The sequence below is a fragment of the Rhinoderma darwinii genome, chromosome 4 (genome assembly GCF_050947455.1).
Source record: "Rhinoderma darwinii isolate aRhiDar2 chromosome 4, aRhiDar2.hap1, whole genome shotgun sequence".
Taxonomy (NCBI): domain Eukaryota; kingdom Metazoa; phylum Chordata; class Amphibia; order Anura; family Rhinodermatidae; genus Rhinoderma; species Rhinoderma darwinii.
In genome coordinates this window covers 3,657,799-3,677,645 of record NC_134690.1, presented here as the reverse complement: position 1 = coordinate 3,677,645, position 19,847 = coordinate 3,657,799, and the positions used below count along the sequence as shown (strand labels likewise).

Here is a 19,847-nt window from a genome sequence, read left to right as displayed (position 1 = left end):
TGATAGAAATTCTCATTCATTGCCATTTGCCAAGCCTGTGTGTGAATACGCTTTTAGAAGGGGCTCATCCCCGTTACCGTTAACATAACAATCCAACTTGCAATACAGGCAGCCTTTGTAGTACTACAACGCCCAGCATTCCCTGAGTCAGTGCAGTGGCTGATAGAAATACTCATTCATTGCCATTTGCCAAGCCAGTGTGTGAATACGCTTTTAGAAGGGGCTCATCCCGGGCCGTTGCATCCAACTTGCAATACAGGCAGCTGAGGCAGCCTTTGTAGTACTACAATACCCAGCATTCCCTGAGTCAGTGCAGTGGCTGATAGAAATTCTCATTCATTGCCATTTGCCAAGCCAGTGTGTGAATACGCTTTTAGAAGGGGCTCATCCCCGGCCGTTGCATCCAATTTGCAATACAGGCAGCTGAGGCAGCCTTTGTAGTACTACAACGGCCAGCATTCCCTGAGTCAGTGCAGTGGTTGATAGAAATTCTCATTCATTGCCATTTGCCAAGCCAGTGTGTGAATACGCTTTTAGAAGGGGCTCATCCCCGTTACCGTTAACATAACAATCCAACTTGCAATACAGGCAGCCTTTGTAGTACTACAACGCCCAGCATTCCCTGAGTGCACCGCGGCATGGCTGATAGAAATTCTCATTCATTGCCATTTGCAAACCATTGTGTGAATACGCTTTTAGAAGGGGCTCATCCCCGGCCGTTGCATACAACTTGCAATACAGGCAGCTGAGGCAGCCTTTGTAGTACTACAACGCACAGCATTCCCTGAGTGCACCGCGGCGTGGCTGATAGAAATTCTCATTCATTGCCATTTGCCAAGACAGTGTGTGAATACGCTTTTAGTAGGGGCTCATCCCGGGCCGTTGCATCCAACTTGCAATACAGGCAGCTGAGGCAGCCTTTGTAGTACTACAATGCCCAGCATTCCCTGAGTCAGTGCAGTGGCTGATAGAAATTCTCATTCATTGCCATTTGCCAAGCCAGTGTGTGAATACGCTTTTAGAAGGGGCTCATCCCGGTTACCGTTAACATAACAATCCAACTTGCAATACAGGCAGCCTTTGTAGTACTACAACGCCCAGCATTCCCTGAGTGTACCGCAGCGTGGCTGATAGAAATTCTCATTCATTGCCATTTGCCAAGCTAGTATGTGAATACACTTTTAGAAGGGGCTCATCCCCGTTACCGTTAACATAACAATCCAACTTGCAATACAGGCAGCCTTTGTAGTACTACAACGCCCAGCATTCCCTGAGTCAGTGCAGTGGCTGATAGAAATTCTCATTCATTGCCATTTGCCAAGCCAGTGTGTGAATACGCTCTTAGAAGGGGCTCATCCCGGGCCGTTGCATCGAACTTGCAATACAGGCAGCTGAGGCAGCCTTTGTAGTACTACAGCGCCCAGCATTCCCTGAGTCAGTGCAGTGGCTGATAGAAATTCTCATTCATTGCCATTTGCCAAGCCAGTGTGTGAATACGCTTTTAGAAGGGGCTCATCCCCGGCCGTTGCATCCAATTTGCAATACAGGCAGCTGAGGCAGCCTTTGTAGTACTACAACACCCAGCATTCCCTCAGTCAGTGCAGTGGCTGATAGAAATTCTCATTCATTGCCATTTGCCAAGCCAGTGTGTGAATAAGCTTTTAGAAGGGGCTCATCCCCGTTACCGTTAACATAAAAATCCAACTTGCAATACAGGCAGCCTTTGTAGGACTACAACGCCCAGCATTCCCTGAGCGCACCGCGGCGTGGCTGATAGAAATTCTCATTCATTGCCATTTGCCAAGCCAGTGTGTGAATACGCTTTTGGAAGGGGCTCATCCCCATTACCGTTAACATAACAATTCAACTTGCAATACAGGCAGCCTTTGTAGTATTACAACGCCCAGCATTCCCTGAGTGCACCGCGGCGTGGCTGATAGAAATTCTCATTCATTGCCATTTGCCAAGCCAGTGTGTGAATACGCTTTTAGAAGGGGCCCATCCCCGTTACCGTTAACATAACAATCCAACTTGCAATACAGGCAGCCTTTGTAGTACTACAACGCCCAGCATTCCCGGAGTGCACCGCGGCGTGGCTGATAGAAATTCTCATTCATTGCCATTTGCCAAGCCAGTGTGTGAATACGCTTTTAGAAGGGGCTCATCCCCGGCCGTTGCATCCAACTTGCAATACAGGCAGCTGAGGCAGCCTTTGTAGTACTACAACGCCAAGCATTCCCTCAGTAAGTGCAGTGGCTGATAGAAATTCTCATTCATTGCCATTTGCCAAGCCAGTGTGTGAATACGCTTTAGAAGGGGCTCATCCCCGTTACCGTTAACATAACAATCCAACTTGCAATACAGGCAGCCTTTGTAGTACTACAACGCCCAGCATTCCCGGAGTGCACCGCGGCGTGGCTGATAGAAATTCTCATTCATTGCCATTTGCCAAGCCAGTGTGTGAATACGCTTTTAGAAGGGGCTCATCCCGGGCCGTTGCATCCAGCTTGCAATACAGGCAGCTGAGGCAGCCTTTGTAGTACTACAATGCCCAGCATTCCCTGAGTGCACCGCGACGTGGCTGATAGAAATTCTCATTCATTGCCATTTGCCAAGCCAGTGTGTGAATACTCTTTTAGAAGGGGCTCATCCCGGTTACCGTTAACATAACAATACAACTTGCAATACAGGCAGCCTTTGTAGTACTACAACGCCCAACATTCCCTGAGTGCACTGCAGCGTGGCTGAAAGGAATTCTCATTCATTGCCATTTGCCAAGCCAGTGTGTGAATACGCTTTTAGAAGGGGCTCATCCCCGGCCGTTGCATCCAATTTGCAATACAGGCAGCTGAGGCAGCCTTTGTAGTACTACAACGCCCAGCATTCCCTGAGTCAGTGCAGTGGCTGATAGAAATTCTCATTCATTGCCATTTGCCAAGCCAGTGTGTGAATACGCTTTTAGAAGGGGCTCATCCCCATTACCGTTAACATAACAATCCAACTTGCAATACAGGCAGCCTTTGTAGTACTACAACGCCCAGCATTCCCTAAATGTGCACCGCAGCATGGCTGATAGAAATTCTCATTCATTGCCATTTGCCAAGCCAGTGTGTGAATACGCTTTTAGAAGGGGCTCATCCCCGTTACCGTTAACATAACAATCCAACTTGCAATACAGGCAGCCTTTGTAGTACTACAACGCCCAGCATTCCCTGAGTGCACTGCGACGTGGCTGATAGAAATTCTCATTCATTGCCATTTGCCAAGCCAGTGTGTGAATACTCTTTTAGAAGGGGCTCATCCCGGGCCGTTGCATCCAACTTGCAATACAGGCAGCTGAGGCAGCCTTTGTAGTACTACAATGCCCAACATTCCCTGAGTGCACCGCGGCGTGGCTGATAGAAATTCTCATTCATTGCCATTTGCCAAGCCAGTGTGTGAATACGCTTTTAGAAGGGGCTCATCCCGGGCCGTTGCATCCAACTTGCAATACAGGCAGCTGAGGCAGCCTTTGTAGTACTACAACGCCCAGCATTCCCTCAGTCAGTGCAGTGGCTGATAGAAATTCTCATTCATTGCCATTTGCCAAGCCAGTGTGTGAATACGCTTTTAGAAGGGGCTCATCCCAGTTACCGTTAACATAAAAATCCAACTTGCAATACAGGCAGCCTTTGTAGGACTACAACGCCCAGCATTCCCTGAGTGCACCGCGGCGTGGCTGATAGAAATTCTCATTCATTGCCATTTGCCAAGCCAGTATGTGAATACGCTTTTAGAAGGGGCTCATCCCCATTACCGTTAACATAACAATTCAACTTGCAATACAGGCAGCCTTTGTAGTATTACAACGCCCAGCATTCCCTGAGTGCACCGCGGCGTGGCTGATAGAAATTCTCATTCATTGCCATTTGCCAAGCCAGTGTGTGAATACGCTTTTAGAAGGGGCTCATCCCCGTTACCGTTAACATAACAATCCAACTTGCAATACAGGCAGCCTTTGTAGTACTACAACGCCCAGCATTCCCGGAGTGCACCGCGGCGTGGCTGATAGAAATTCTCATTCATTGCCATTTGCCAAGCCAGTGTGTGAATACGCTTTTAGAAGGGGCTCATCCCGGGCCGTTGCATCCAGTGTGCAATACAGGCAGCTGAGGCAGCCTTTGTAGTACTACAACGCCCAGCATTCCCTGAGTGCACCGCAGCGTGGCTGATAGAAATTCTCATTCATTGCCATTTGCCAAGCTAGTGTGTGAATACGCTTTTAGAAGGGGCTCATCCCCGGCCGTTGCATCCAATTTGCAATACAGGCAGCTGAGGCAGCCTTTGTAGTACTACAACGCCCAGCATTCCCTCAGTCAGTGCAGTGGCTGATAGAAATTCTCATTCACTGCCATTTGCCAAGCCAGTGTGTGAATACGCTTTTAGAAGGGGCTCATCCCCGTTACCGTTAACATAACAATCCAACTTGCAATACAGGCAGCCTTTGTAGTACTTCAACGCCCAGCATTCCCTGAGTGAACCGCGGCGTGGCTGATAGAAATTCTCATTCATTGCCATTTGCCGAGCCAGTGTGTGAATACTCTTTTAGAAGGGGCTCATCCCTGGCCGTTGCATCCAATTTGCAATACAGGCAGCTGAGGCAGCCTTTGTAGTACTACAACGCCCAGCATTCCCTCAGTCAGTGCAGTGGCTGATAGAAATTCTCATTCATTGCCATTTGCCAAGCCAGTGTGTGAATACGCTTTTAGAAGGGGCTCATCCCCGTTACCGTTAACATAACAATCCAACTTGCAATACAGGCAGCCTTTGTAGTACTACAACGCCCAGCATTCCCTGAGTGCACTGCGACGTGGCTGATAGAAATTCTCATTCATTGCCATTTGCCAAGCCAGTGTGTGAATACTCTTTTAGAAGGGGCTCATCCCGGGCCGTTGCATCCAACTTGCAATACAGGCAGCTGAGGCAACCTTTGTAGTACTACAGCGCCCAGCATTCCCTGAGTCAGTGCAGTGGCTGATAGAAATTCTCATTCATTGCCATTTGCCAAGCCAGTGTGTGAATAAGCTTTTAGAAGGGGCTCATGTCCGTTACCGTTAACATAAAAATCCAACTTGCAATACAGGCAGCCTTTGTAGTACTACAACGCCCAGCATTCCCTGAGTGCACTGCGACGTGGCTGATAGAAATTCTCATTCATTGCCATTTGCCAAGCCAGTGTGTGAATACTCTTTTAGAAGGGGCTCATCCCGGGCCGTTGCATCCAGCTTGCAATACAGGCAGCTGAGGCAGCCTTTGTAGTACTACAACGCCCAGCATTCCCTCAGTCAGTGCAGTGGCTGATAGAAATTCTCATTCACTGCCATTTGCCAAGCCAGTGTGTGAATACGCTTTTAGAAGGGGCTCATCCCCGTTACCGTTAACATAACAATCCAACTTGCAATACAGGCAGCCTTTGTAGTACTTCAACGCCCAGCATTCCCTGAGTGCACCGCGGCGTGGCTGATAGAAATTCTCATTCATTGCCATTTGCCAAGCCAGTGTGTGAATACGCTTTTAGAAGGGGCTCATCCCGGGCCGTTGCATCCAACTTGCAATACAGGCAGCTGAGGCAGCCTTTGTAGTACTACAACGCCCAGCATTCCCTCAGTCAGTGCAGTGGCTGATAGAAATTCTCATTCACTGCCATTTGCCAAGCCAGTGTGTGAATACGCTTTTAGAAGGGGCTCATCCCCGTTACCGTTAACATAACAATCCAACTTGCAATACAGGCAGCCTTTGTAGTACTTCAACGCCCAGCATTCCCTGAGTGCACCGCGGCGTGGCTGATAGAAATTCTCATTCATTGCCATTTGCCGAGCCAGTGTGTGAATACTCTTTTAGAAGGGGCTCATCCCCGGCCGTTGCATCCAATTTGCAATACAGGCAGCTGAGGCAGCCTTTGTAGTACTACAACGCCCAGCATTTCCTCAGTCAGTGCAGTGGCTGATAGAAATTCTCATTCATTGCCATTTGCCAAGCCAGTGTGTGAATACGCTTTTAGAAGGGGCTCATCCCCGTTACCGTTAACATAACAATCCAACTTGCAATACAGGCAGCCTTTGTAGTACTACAACGCCCAGCATTCCCTGAGTGCACTGCGACGTGGCTGATAGAAATTCTCATTCATTGCCATTTGCCAAGCCAGTGTGTGAATACTCTTTTAGAAGGGGCTCATCCCGGGCCGTTGCATCCAACTTGCAATACAGGCAGCTGAGGCAGCCTTTGTAGTACTACAGCGCCCAGCATTCCCTGAGTCAGTGCAGTGGCTGATAGAAATTCTCATTCATTGCCATTTGCCAAGCCAGTGTGTGAATAAGCTTTTAGAAGGGGCTCATCTCCGTTACCGTTAACATAAAAATCCAACTTGCAATACAGGCAGCCTTTGTAGTACTACAACGCCCAGCATTCCCTGAGTGCACCGCGGCGTGGCTAATAGAAATTCTCATTCATTGCCATTTGCCAAGCCAGTGTGTGAATACGCTTTTAGAAGGGGCTCATCCCGGGCCGTTGCATCCAGCTTGCAATACAGGCAGCTGAGGCAGCCTTTGTAGTACTACAATGCCCAGCATTCCCTGAGTGCACCGCGGCGTGGCTGATAGAAATTTTCATTCATTGCCATTTGCCAAGCCAGTGTGTGAATACGCTTTTAGAAGGGGCTCATCCCGGGCCGTTGCATCCAACTTGCAATACAGGCAGCTGAGGCAGCCTTTGTAGTACTACAATGCCCAGCATTCCCTCAGTCAGTGCAGTGGCTGATAGAAATTCTCATTCACTGCCATTTGCCAAGCCAGTGTGTGAATACGCTTTTAGAAGGGGCTCATCCCCGTTACCGTTAACATAACAATCCAACTTGCAATACAGGCAGCCTTTGTAGTACTTCAACGCCCAGCATTCCCTGAGTGCACCGCGGCGTGGCTGATAGAAATTCTCATTCATTGCCATTTGCCGAGCCAGTGTGTGAATACTCTTTTAGAAGGGGCTCATACCGGGCCGTTGCATCCAACTTGCAATACAGGCAGCTGAGGCAGCCTTTGTAGTACTACAACGCCCAGCATTCCCTGAGTCAGTGCAGTGGCTGATAGAAATTCTCATTCATTGCCATTTGCCAAGCCAGTGTGTGAATATGCTTTTAGAAGGGGCTCATCCCCGGGGTTTTGATTCAACTTGCTGCACTCCAGCAGTGAAATGTCTGGTAAAAAAAAGGTTGTGAAAGGAAGGGGTAGAGGAAAAAACACCCATGCCGTGTCCTCTACCAGTCCAAATGTTGGATTTGTTGGTGTCAGACCCAGTACCAGCATTTGTGGCACAAGACATGTGCCCAGTTCCACTAGTAGCAGCAGCCATGTGCCTGCTGGTAGTAGTAGCAGTATCAGCAAGCCAGACTTGTCCATCTCCTCCGGTGGGCGGCTTACTTTAGACAATACGGCCACTGTGGACTGGTTGGCTGGCTCGCGGTCATCTCAGCAGGAAGACTCTGACGATCTGGCTTCAAGCCAGGTTTCGTTGGATTCCAGATCCTCTACAGTTCCTTGGCACAGTGACAGTAGTAATATAGGTATTTCTAGCGTTTCCATTCCATCATCTATGTCTTCACTAACCCCTTCCTAGCGAGAAGCCATCTTTCCTAAGAGACATCTCCTCGGGTGCGAAGGAAGATACTGAACAACATAGTGATGAAGATTTGTTTTCCGCGAGTCAGCCAACGGAGTGTGTTGCAGCGGTGGTGGAGGTGGAAGCGGTGTCCGAGACGCATAGCTGTGGTAGTGGGGGAGTTGGTGGTAGCCGTGGTGGCAGACGCAGTTTAGAGGGGGGGCATGGAGCCCGCGATGATGTCACAACACAGTGCCAGAAGTGGCGGGGATGATGAGGAGGGCTATGATGATGTTGTTTTAGACAGGACGTGGGAACCAGGTGACGAGGTGATGACGGTGTCAGAGGAGGAGGGTAGTAGTGGCGGCACTGGCAGTAATAAACAGCCAAGCCGAGGTAGGGGCAGAAGTAAATCTGCAATACGTTGCAGCGGTAGGGTCAGCTCAGAAGCCGGTGACGGCGACACTGCTGCTACTGGTGTAGGCTCCCGAGAAAAGCCTACCAGACAATGGGAAAGCTCGGGTGGTGGTGGTGGACGTGGTACTACCTCTTTACGGTACTCTGCCGTGTGGCAATTTTTCTGTACCTTCCCGGAGGACGAAAACATGGCACAGTGCCGTATCTGCAAGCAGAAAGTAAGGCGTGGGCAGGGCAGCAATGTAGGATCTACCGCTCTACGTAAACACATGGAGCGGCATCACAAGGCCATGTGGGACAATCGACATGCCCCACCATCATGTACATCTAATGAAGACCCCTCTGCCGCTGCTGCTGCTGCTCGAGTCCCTGTCATCTAAGTAGTAGCCAGGCCTTATCCACCATGTCGTTGTCATCAACATCATCACTGTCATCTAGTGCTCCTCCTACGTCCCATCAGTTATCCATTACGGAATCGTTGTCCAATAAGCAACAATATATACCCAGTCATCCACTTGTCGTGCGGCTTAATTCACACCTGGCTAAGTTGTTGGTGGTGCAGTCGCTGCCGTACCACCTGGTCGACTCCGCCGGCTTCAAGCAATTGATGGCGTGCGCTCAGCCTAGGTGGTGAATACCTAGCCGCCATTACTTCTCCAAAACAGCTGTCCCTGCCTTGCACAAGCACGTGGAGGAAAAGGTGGGCCAGTCCTTGCAATTATCCGCGTGCAGCAGGGTACATGCCACCGTCGACACGTGGAGCAGCAACTATGGGCAGGGACAGTACATGTCTTTCACGGCCCACTAGGTCAATATTTTGCAGTCCGATGCACCACCGCAGCAAAGCCAGGCATTACCACCTCCACGCTTGTATATTTCTGGTTCAACTCCGGACACCAGGCGCCTACCATCCTCCTCCTCCTACTCCTCCTCCTTGCCCTCCTCAATGGAGGTCTTCCCGTCCCCGACAGGACATAGCGTATCTTACACTCCTCCTCCCTCCTCTTTTCATAGGTGCAAGGTGAAGCGCCACAACGCTGTCTTACACCTGCTGAGCCTGGGCGAGAAAAGCCACACAGGGCAGGAGCTGCTGCTGTGCATCAAGGAGGAAATCGCATGCTGGCTGTCTCCTCTGAAACTCACACTGGGCAATGTTTTTCTCTGACAACAGGAAGAACGTTGTGGCTGCACTGCGTCTAGGTCACCTGACACACGCTCATTGCATGGCACATGTGATCAATCTGGTCATAACACGATTCTTAAAGTCATATGCTGGTTTGAAGGGTGTGCTGGCCATGTCCAGGAGGGTTTGCGTTCGCTTTAGACGTTCGTATGCATTTAAGCACGCCCTCCTGGACTTGCAGCGTCAAAACAATCTCCCAGAACACAGCCTAATTTGCCACGTTCCAACACGCTGGAATTCCACCCTGCACATGTTGGACCGTCGGTACGAACAGCGTAAAGTCGTGAATGATTTCCTGATGCAGCAGACGGGCAGCGTTTGGAGCCAGTGTAATTTCGAGCTCAGGCACTGGCAGCTGGTTAGAGATGCATGTCGCGTTTTGAGGCCCTTTGAAGAGGCCACACGATTTGTGAGCCGTGACGCTAGCGGAATGAACGATGTTATGCCGCTGATATTCATTATGGAGCAAACGCTCACAGCGATGATTCAGCAAAGGATGGAGGAAGGATCACATCTGGCTATGGATGTTGAGGAGGAGGATGAGGATGAGAATGAGGAAACAGGACCTGAAGAGGAGCTGGATTTGGAGATGGAATCACAGGAAGGGATAGGGGACGAGGCAGCCGCACAACATGACAGTGATGGTGATGACGAGTCTGATGACGACCTTGATGATGGACAACCATGGCAGTATGGGGCGGAGATGGAACCAACCGGGCCCTCTGAAACGTTGGCCAGGATGGCGAGCTGTATGCTTCGTTACTTGCGCTCTGACTGTCGTATTGTTAGCATGAAGCAAAGAGATGAGTACTGGATAGCCACACTTTTAGACCCTCGGTATAAAGCCAGAATGGGGGAGTTTTTTTGCACCTTCCGAGAGGGAGGCAAAATTGGCTTATTATCAAGAGAAGCTATGAAGCCAGCTTGTCACGGCTTTCAAACGGCAAACACCTGCTGCAAGCATGTCTGACCAGGGGGCCATTCTCCGCTCCCCACTGTCTCATCGTTCCACCGCCTCTGGCAGAGCTACCTCTGCAATAGGCGGCAGCAGCGGCAGCAGCAGCAGCAGCAGCCAATTCAGTTTGGAAAATATGATGACAACATTTTTACATCCAATACCCCGACCTGACAAACATCGTAGTCACCAAAGGGATGTTCACCATCACCAGCACCTAAACAACTAGGTTCACTCGTACCTGGACTGTGCCCTTTCTCCGTCAGAAATCCTGATCCCAGACTCCATGGACTTCTGGGTCAGCAGATTGGATGATTGTCAAGAACTGGCCCAGTTTGCCATGGGTGTACTGCCTTGTCCACCCTCCAGTGTAGCGTCAGCGCGGCAGGGGGCTTCGTCACCCCTAAGCGAACAAGATTGTCCGCCAACAGCTTGGAAAATCTCACGTTTCTGAAAATGAATCAAGCGTGGATCGGTGAGGATTTTAAAACCCCTGTGCCTGATGCCACTGATTAGATCTGACATTGCTGCTGCTGCTGCCGCTGCCGCCTGCTACTGCCGCCTGCTACTACGGGATTCTGTCCTGTCCACTCTTTTTTTAATGTGCCGCTGTTGGTGCTGCTACTACTTCTACCAATCCACCCCCGGTGCCGTCTGCTACAAGCAGGCCAGCCCCACCACAGGGCTTTGTCTGTGACTGTCCAGTCTTTTTTAATGTGCTACTACTACTACTACCACCACCCGTGCTGTCCGCTGGCTACCTCTACTACCACCAATACACCTCCACTGCCGTCTGCTACAAGCAGGCCTGCCCCACCACAGGCCTTTGTCCTGTGACTGTCCAGTGTCTTTTAAAGTGCTGCTACTACTACTACTACCACCACCCTTGCTGTCCGTTGGCTACCTCTACTACCACCAATACACCTCCACTGCCGTCTGCTACAAGCAGGCCTGCCCCACCACAGGCCTTTGTCCTGTGACTGTCCAGTTTCTTTTAATGTGCTGCTACTACTATTACTACCACCACCCGTGCTGTCCGTTGGCTACCTCTACTACCACCAATACACCTCCACTGCCGTCTGCTACAAGCAGGCCTGAGGCCAGCCCCACCACAGGGCTTTGTCCTGTGACTGTCCAGTGTCTTTTAATGTGCTGCTACTACTACTACTACCACCACCCTTGCTGTCCGTTGGCTACCTCTACTACCACCAATACACCTCCACTGCCGTCTGCTACAAGCAGGCCTGCCCCACCACAGGCCTTTGTCCTGTGACTGTCCAGTTTCTTTTAATGTGCTGCTACTACTATTACTACCACCACCCGTGCTGTCCGTTGGCTACCTCTACTACCACCAATACACCTCCACTGCCGTCTGCTACAAGCAGGCCTGGAGGGCTTGTGAAAAGCCATTGCTTGTTGCTTTTACATCCATGTATGGAAGAACCCCGGCAGGCATCTGCCAATAAAAAGGGTACATTTTTGGAGGGCTTGTGAAAAGCCATTGCTTGCTGCTTTTACATCCATGTATGGATTAACCCCAGCAGGCATCTGCCAATAAAAAGGGTATATTTTTTGAGGGCTTGTCAAAAGCCATTGCTTCTTCTTTTACCACCTTATATGTATGAAACCTGGCAGGCATCTGCCGCCAAAAATGGTTAATTTAAGTACCTTTTTTAACAATGCATTAAGCATACAACATGCACAAGTGCAATGGTTTCTGTTAGTTATCACCGTGTCCCATCCGTTTTCCTATAGCCATATATGTTGGCGTAACTTTGACACTAACTTTGCCTTAAAGACAGCTCAAAAGTACTTGGATACACTCATTGGTGACCTAAGAGTGCTATACAGGGCTTCTAGGGCTTTTAAACAGTGTTATACACCATTTTTAGGGGCTTTCTTGAATTACAGGTTCGGTCAGAACTAGTTCGGTGCGAATCAAACTTTTTCATGAAATTCGGCGAATCAGCCGAACCAAACTTTTCATAAGTTAGCTCATCTCTACTGATAATAAGCAGCACCCACCTTGAGATGACCCCAATTTTGGCCGTTTGTATAAACGGAGACCCCTATTAGACCGTTTCAGTGCCCGGTTTTACCAAGCATACACCCCTGAGAAGTGTATTTCTATTGATGAGTCCTTGGTAGATTTTAAAGCGAGGCTTCAATTCCGCCAGTACCTGCCGAGTAAGAGGGCAAGGTATGGCGTGAAGATGTATAAGCTGTGCGAGAGTGTATCAGGGTATACCTACAAATGTAGGATATATGAAGGGAAGGACAGCAGTATTCAACCCCCAGAATGCCCCCCCTTACTGGGAGTTAATGCAAAAATTGTGTGGGATTTGGTGCACCCACTGCTGGACCAGGGTTACCACCTCTACCTGGATAATTTTTATACCAGCGTCCCACTGTTCAAGTGGCTCGCTTTCAGAAGTCCTGAGGCATGCGGCATAGCTAGAAGAAATCTGAGAGGCCTCCCTAAGACTCTGCAGGGCAAACACTCAGAAGGGGTGTGAGCAGGGTACAATCTAGCAGCAACATATTGTGTGTCAAGGACAAGAGAGATGTCACACCAGTACCAATGTACCTGTACGAGGTACCAGTACAGAGACCCCCAAACCAGACTGCATCCTGGACTACAATAGGTACATGGGACGGGTGGACTTGTCAGATCAAGCCCTGAAGCCCTACAGCGCCATGCGGTGTGGTAGAAGAAGCTGGCCGGGCACATCATACAGACGGTATTGTATAATGTGTACAGGCCAGACGGGAACTTTCCTGGAATTTCAAGAGGTGGTTATCAAGAACCTAATCTTTAGGGACCAAGAAGGGGGGCACCCAGTATTTCTGGTAGCGAGCCCACACGCATCGTACCAGGGCAACATTTTCCAGGAGAAGTTCCCCAAACTGGCAAGAAGGGAAAAAGTCAAAAGAGGTGCAAAGTCTGCTATAAGAGGGAGATAAGAAAAAACAGAATATATCAATGTGACACGTGACAAGCGTTTTAAAATTTATCATACATCCCTTGATTTTTAATTTACCCCAGTTTTACTTACCCTGATGCACTCCGCACAGCTTATCCCCCTTATCTTTCACTTCTGAGCCCTGCTGTGTGCCCAGGCAGCTGATAACAGCCACATGTAGGGTATTGACGTACCCGGGAGGACCCACATTACAGTTTATGGGGTGTATGTCTCCAGTTAAAATGCTTACTACACCTCTAGATGAATGTCTTTAGGGGTGTAGTTTTTAAAACGGGGTCACTTCTCGGGGGTTGCAACTGTACTGGTGCCTCAGGGGCTTCTGCATACATGACTTCGCACCAGAAAATCCCCAGTAGGCCAAATGGTGGTCTTTTCCTTCTGAGGCCTCCCATGGGCCCAAACGGCAGTTTATCACCACATATGGGGTATTGCCGCACTCAGGACAAATTGGGCAACAAAATGGCGTATTATATTCCTTGTAGAAATAAGAAATGTTAAGCTAAAACTGCATCTTATTAAAACAAATTAAGTTTTTTTTTTTAAATTCACAGCCCAATTCAAATAAATTATGTGAAAAAACTGTGGGGTCTAAATGGTCACAACACCCATAAATTAATTCCTTGAGGGATGTAGTTTCCAAAATGGGGTCACTTCTGGTGGGTTTCCATTGCTTTGATACCTCTGGGGCTCTGCAAATGCGACATGGCACCCAAAAACCAATCCAGCAAAATCTGGACTCCAAGGAACACATAGCGCTCCTTTCCTTCTAAGGCCTCCCATTTTTTTTTATTTCACAGCCCAATTCAAATACGTGCTGTGAAAAAACTGTGGAGTCAAAATGGTAACAACAACCACAAATTAATTCCTTGAGGGGTGTAGTTTCCAAAATGTGGTTTCCACTTTTGGGGGATTCCTATTGTTTTGGCACCTCAACACCTCTCCAAACCTGGCATGCTGCCTATAATATATTCTAATAAAAAAAGAGGCCCCAAAATGCACTAGGTGCTTCTTTGTTTCTGGGGCTTCTGTTTCAGTCCATTGGGACACTAGGGCCACATGTCGGATATTTCTAAAAACTGCAGAATCTGAACAATACATATTTAGTAGTGTTTCTCTGGTAAAACGTTCTGTGTTACAGAAAAAAATAAACTAAAATTGAAATTCAGCAAGAAAATGAAATTTGCAAATTTCACCTCCACTTTGCTTTAATTCCTGTGAAATGCCTAAAGGGTTAAAAAAAACTTTCTAAATGCTGCTATGAATACTTTGAGGGGTCTAGTTTTTTAAATGGAGTGTTTTATGGGGGTTTCCAATTCATAGGCCCCTCAAAGCTACTTCAGAACAGAACAGGTACCTTAAAAAAAGGCTTTTGAAATTTTCTTACAAATATGAGAAATTGCTGCTAAAGATCTAAGCCTTGTAACATCCAAGAAAAATAAAATAACGTTCAAAAAAATGATGCAAATCTAAAGTAGACATATGGGAAATGTGAACTAGTAACTATTTTGGGTGGTATAACCATCTGTTTTACAAGCAGATGCATTTAAATTCAGAAAAATAATATTTTTTCAAAATTTTCTCTAAATTTTGCAATTTTCCACAAATAAAGACTGATTATATCGACCAAATTTTACCACTAACATAAAGCCCAATGTGCCACGAGAAATCAGTCTCAGAATCGCTTAGATAGGTAAAATCATTACAAAGTTATTACCACATAAAGTGGCAGATGTCAGATTTGAAAAAAATTGGCTGTGTCCTTAGGGCCAAAACGGGATGTGTCATTAAGGGGTTAAACATCTTCGGTGTGATGACCCATTCATGTCTGATAATGTCAATTGATGTTTTTTGTTTTTTTTGTTGATTCCCTTCTCTCCTATTCTGGACTAAGTTCTGACAGACCTACCAGACCTGGTGTTTGTTGGAGACTTCTCTCCTTGTACGTTTTCTCTACCCCCCCCCCTGATGTTCGGTGATTGTGACAAGACCAAACACCATATCGTTATAATACATTATTGAAATGTTTTTATTGTTTGAATTGTCTATTGTAGAGATTCCGCTTTGTACATGAATGTCCTCTAATTGTGAGTCCTAACAATTATCTGTATATTATGTACACGGTTGCTCTTGTACATGTTGTAATTGCATTATTGCCTGTAAGAAAAACCTCAATAAAAAAGTTATTGACAAAAAAAGAAATGAAATGCTGCGTCCAGTATAGAATAATCTCCGACCTTCCACCTGAGGTAAAGCCGTCGATGTCGCAGTCAATGTTGCGATGTCGCAGAAGAATCCACAGTTTGCACAGCTAAAGAACGGAAAACCTGGGACTTTACATCTCACTTGTCGTTCCACAGGAATGTCTGAGCCTCCTGTACACGGGGCAGGTATTTATAACTGCAGATAATTGGCAGAGCCCAACATTGTGTAAGACTGTAACACTTTATCCATAAAAGGAAGCTCTTACTGTACCCACAAATTGTTACTCAAATAAAGCGTTCTAACTGGAATTCTTCATCCTGTTTGTTTTCATTCTCACACCTAACATGTGCCACCAGCAGATGTGGGGTCACGATGTTCTTCTTCCTTAAGTTGTTGTTAATGTTTCCATCTCCCCCTCTTCCTCATCCACCTCCTGATAAACCAGCAGAGCTGTCTCCGCTTCCAGTCCCTCCAGCCCAGAGGTCCTGACCTGCCTCCTGCAGCAGCACATGGTACAGAGCAAGACTGACCAACAGATCTGCCCATCATGTGTGGCATGGAGATGAGAGACGCCAACCAGAGGAGTCCAGCACAGGAACTCCCTAACACTTGTGGGGTTAAGAAGGATTTTTTACTTCTGTGAGACAAGCTCGGTCTGAGAAAGACTGAACCTGAAGGACATCATATAACTGTGTGGAAGCCCAAGAAGATTTATAGCATCAGAAGATCTATAAAATGGGATGACCCTCTACTGGACAGTGTCAGGAGCCGTCATCTCACTGGGTAGACTGCTCTGGAGCCTCTGTCATCACAATGATGACTTGTCATATGAGCTGACATCCACTGCTGAGTAATAGTAAATGTGAGAGACTGCAGCATGTCAATGAATGAATCTATTATTCCATTATAACTCATTCCCCCCATCATAATATATAACGGACATCAATGTAGGTAACGAGAAAACCTCCTTTATGCTGTAAACAGTGTAAACATCTCAGCAATTTTTGGCCACAAATTGAACTGACTGACTGGATTCCCATAAATGACACTACAGCACATCTCTGCAAATAATGGAGTAAGGGAGCGACAAGTGTAGGTTCTTACATAGTTACATAGTTACATAGTTATATAGTTACATAGTTTGTACGGTTGAAATAAGACACATGTCCATCAAGTTCAACCAAGGGAAGGGAAACATTTCTACACACAGGAGCTTATATTTTTTGCTCTAGGAAATTATCTTTGCCTTTTTTGCAGCATCTCCCGTCCCTGCGGTGACTATTCCACAGATTCACCGTTCTCACAGTAAAGAAGACTTGTCGCCTCCGCAGGTTGGACCTTTTTTCTCCAGACAGAGGGAGCGCCCCCTTGTTTTTGGAGGGTGTTTTACATGGAACAGGATTTCACCATATTTTTTGTATGTGCCATTAATATATTTATATAAGTTAATCATGTCCCCCCTAAGGCCTCATGAACACGACCGGAAAAACTCCCGAAATAACGGGCCCATAGACTTCTATTGGCCACGGGTACCTCCCCGTATGCTTACGTGAAGGTGCCCGTGCCGTTGAAAAAGATAGAACGGCACGGGCAGCCCATAGAAGTCTCCCAGCACGACATCCCTGGATGATGTTTCAGCCCATGTGACCGCTGCAGCAAATCACAGGCCAATCACATGCTGCAGCGGTCACATGGACTGCCGCGTCATCCAGGGATGTCGGGCTGGATGTCAAGAGAGGGACGCGTCACCAAGGCAATGGCCAGGTAAGTATGAATTTCTTTTACTTTTACCTTGGAAAGGGCTGCTCCTTCTGTCTATTCTGCACTAATAGAGAGAAGGGGCTGCCGATTAGTGCAGTGCAATTTTGCATCAAAAACGTGCCCGTAAATACGGGTGGAATACTGGTGACACCGGAACCGTATTTACGCCAGTATTTACGGGAGGGAAAAAATACGTTCGTGTGCATGAGGCCTTAGTTGTCTTTTTTCAAGGCTAAATAGGTTTAGTTCTTTTAATCTTTCCTCATAACTTAGATTCTCCATGCCCCTTATTAGCTTCGTTGCTCTTCTTTGTATTTTTTCCAATGCCAGGGCATCTGTTCTATGAACTGGAGCCCAGAACTCAACTGCATATTCTTGGCTGCCTACATCTCCTAATACTGACTGTACATGAGGGTCCTGGATATTGATCCGTTCACACTTACCCCGCGCAGATGTAACTATGAAAACTGCCACCCCACCTCAATCCATTCATAAAATAGTTGACAGTGAAAACTCCTCCGATAATGATGTCTCCATCCTGAAAATATTCATAATCCTCAACAGTCCTGGATAGGAGCAGATGACAGGCTGGTGGAGGATTCTGGGATCTACAATGTGTCACATACAGAATCAGTACAAGTAACAGGGCAGTCCTGGTGTGTGCTGAGAGTAGAGGTCTGTGCATGAGGCTCCCAAATAACACAGAGCGCCCCCATATAACACAGAACAGGAGCGGGTGACTGTAGAGCGCAGGGTCATGAAGCATGGTGTAGGACAGGGGACAATGTACTAGATGTCAGCATCTCCCCCCCCCTTTTATACACTTCAGTATAATACATCTCAGTGTGGCCTGGATTTAGCTGCAGCCGGGGTGTCATATGTTCTTTATATATAATAGTTGTTATCTGCTTCTTATTTCCATTACCAGAAATAAGGGACAATCATTTATAGCAGAGACTCGTTACAGAAATATTACACAGCATTTATTGTCCAGTAGATAAGTGCCCCAGTCTCCGGTGTCCAGTGGATAAGTGACCCAGTCTCTGGTGTCCAGTAGTTTAGTGCCCCAGTCTCCGGTGTCCAGTGGTTTAGTTCTCCAGTCTCTATTGTAAAGTGGTTTAGTGCCCCAGTTTCTGGTGTCCAGTGGGTTAGTGCCCCAGTCTCTGGTGTCCTTTGGTTTAGCTTTCCAGACTCTGGTATAAATTGGTTAGTTCTCCAGTCTCTGGTGTCCATTGGTTTAGTGCCTCAGTCTCTGGTGTCCAGTGGTTTAGTGCCCCAGTCTCCGGTGTCCAGTGGTTTAGTTCTCCAGTCTCTGGTGTAAAGTGGTTTAGTGCCCCAGTTTCTGGTGTCCAGTGGGTTAGTGCCCCAGTCTCTGGTGTCCTTTGGTTTAGCTTTCCAGACTCTGGTATAAATTGGTTAGTTCTCCAGTCTCTGGTGTCCATTAGTTTAGTGTCCCAGTCTCTGGTGTCCATTGGTTTAGTTCCCCAGTCACTGGTGTCCAGTAGTTTAGTTATCGGGTCTCTAGTGTTTAGTGGTTTAGTGCTCCAGTCTCTGGTGTCCACTGGTTTAGCTCTCCAGTCTCTAATGTTTAGTGGTTTAGTTCTCAATTCCTTGGTGTCCAGTGTTTTTTTTTTTGTCCCAGTCTCTTCTGTTCATTTGTTTAGTGCCCCAGTCTCTTGTGTCCGGTGGTTTAGTTCTCCATTATCTTGTGGCAATTGTTTTTTTTTATTCTCCAGTTTCTGGTGTCCAGTGGGTTAGTTCTCCAGTCTCTAGTGTCCATCAGTTTACTTCTCCAGTCTCTGGTGCCCCGTAGTTTAGTGCTCCAGTCTTTGGTGTCTATTGGTTTAGTTCTCCAGTCTCTGATGTCCAGTGTTTTAGTTTTCTAGTCCCTGGTGTCCATTGTTTAATTCTCCAGTCTCTGTTGTCCAGTGGTTTAGTGCCCCATTCTCTGGTGTTCATTAGTTTAATGCCCCAGTCTCTGGTGTCCATTTATTTAGTTCTCCGGTCTTTGGTGTACAGTGGTTTAGTCCCCCAGTCTCTTGTGTCCAGTGTTTTTGTACTCCAATCTCTGGTGTCCAGTGGCTTAATGCCTCAGTCTCTGGTGTCCAGTGGTTTAGTTCTATAGTTTATGATGTGCATTGGTTTAGTGCCCAAGTCCCTGGTGTCTAGTGGTTTAGTGACCCAGTCTCTGGTGTCTATTGGTTTAGTTCATCAGGATCTGGTGTCCAGTGGTTTAGTGCCCCAGTCTTTGGAGTCATGTGGTTTAGTGCACAATTATCTGATGCCCAGTGGTTTTGTACTCCAGTCTCTGTTGTCCAGTGGTTTAGAGCCCCAGTCTCTGGTGCCTAGTGAATAAGTGTCCCTTTCTCTGGTGTAGAGTAGTTTAGTGCTTTAGTCTATGGTATCCAGTGGTTTAGTGCGCTGGTACTTGGTTTCCAGTGGTTTAGTTCCCCAGTCTCTGGTGTCTAATTTTTTAGTGCCCCAGTCTCTGCTGTCCAGTGGTTTAGCGCCCTTGTTTCTGGTGTCTAGTGGTTTATTGCCCCATTCCCTGGTACCCAGTGGTTTTGTTCTCCAGTTTCTGGTGTCTAGTTTTTTAGTGTCCCAGTCTCTGGTGTCCATTGGTTTAGAGCCATAGTCTCTGGTGTCCAGTGATTTAGTTCTCCAGTCTCTGATGTCCAGTAATTTAGTTCTCCAGTCTCTGGTGTCCAGTGATTTA

The 19,847-nt window shown here is 47.5% G+C and overlaps 1 protein-coding gene across 1 annotated transcript in view; it reads right to left on the bottom strand.

The window, feature by feature from the left end:
• Positions 1-19,847, bottom strand: part of LOC142759125 (vomeronasal type-2 receptor 26-like) — a 65,611-nt gene that overhangs the window by 42,412 nt on the left and 3,352 nt on the right. Inside the window, exon 2 of the mRNA XM_075861003.1 lies at positions 17,575-17,739. Coding sequence (XP_075717118.1) covers positions 17,575-17,739 — 165 coding nt within the window. The remainder of the gene's footprint in view (positions 1-17,574; positions 17,740-19,847) is intronic.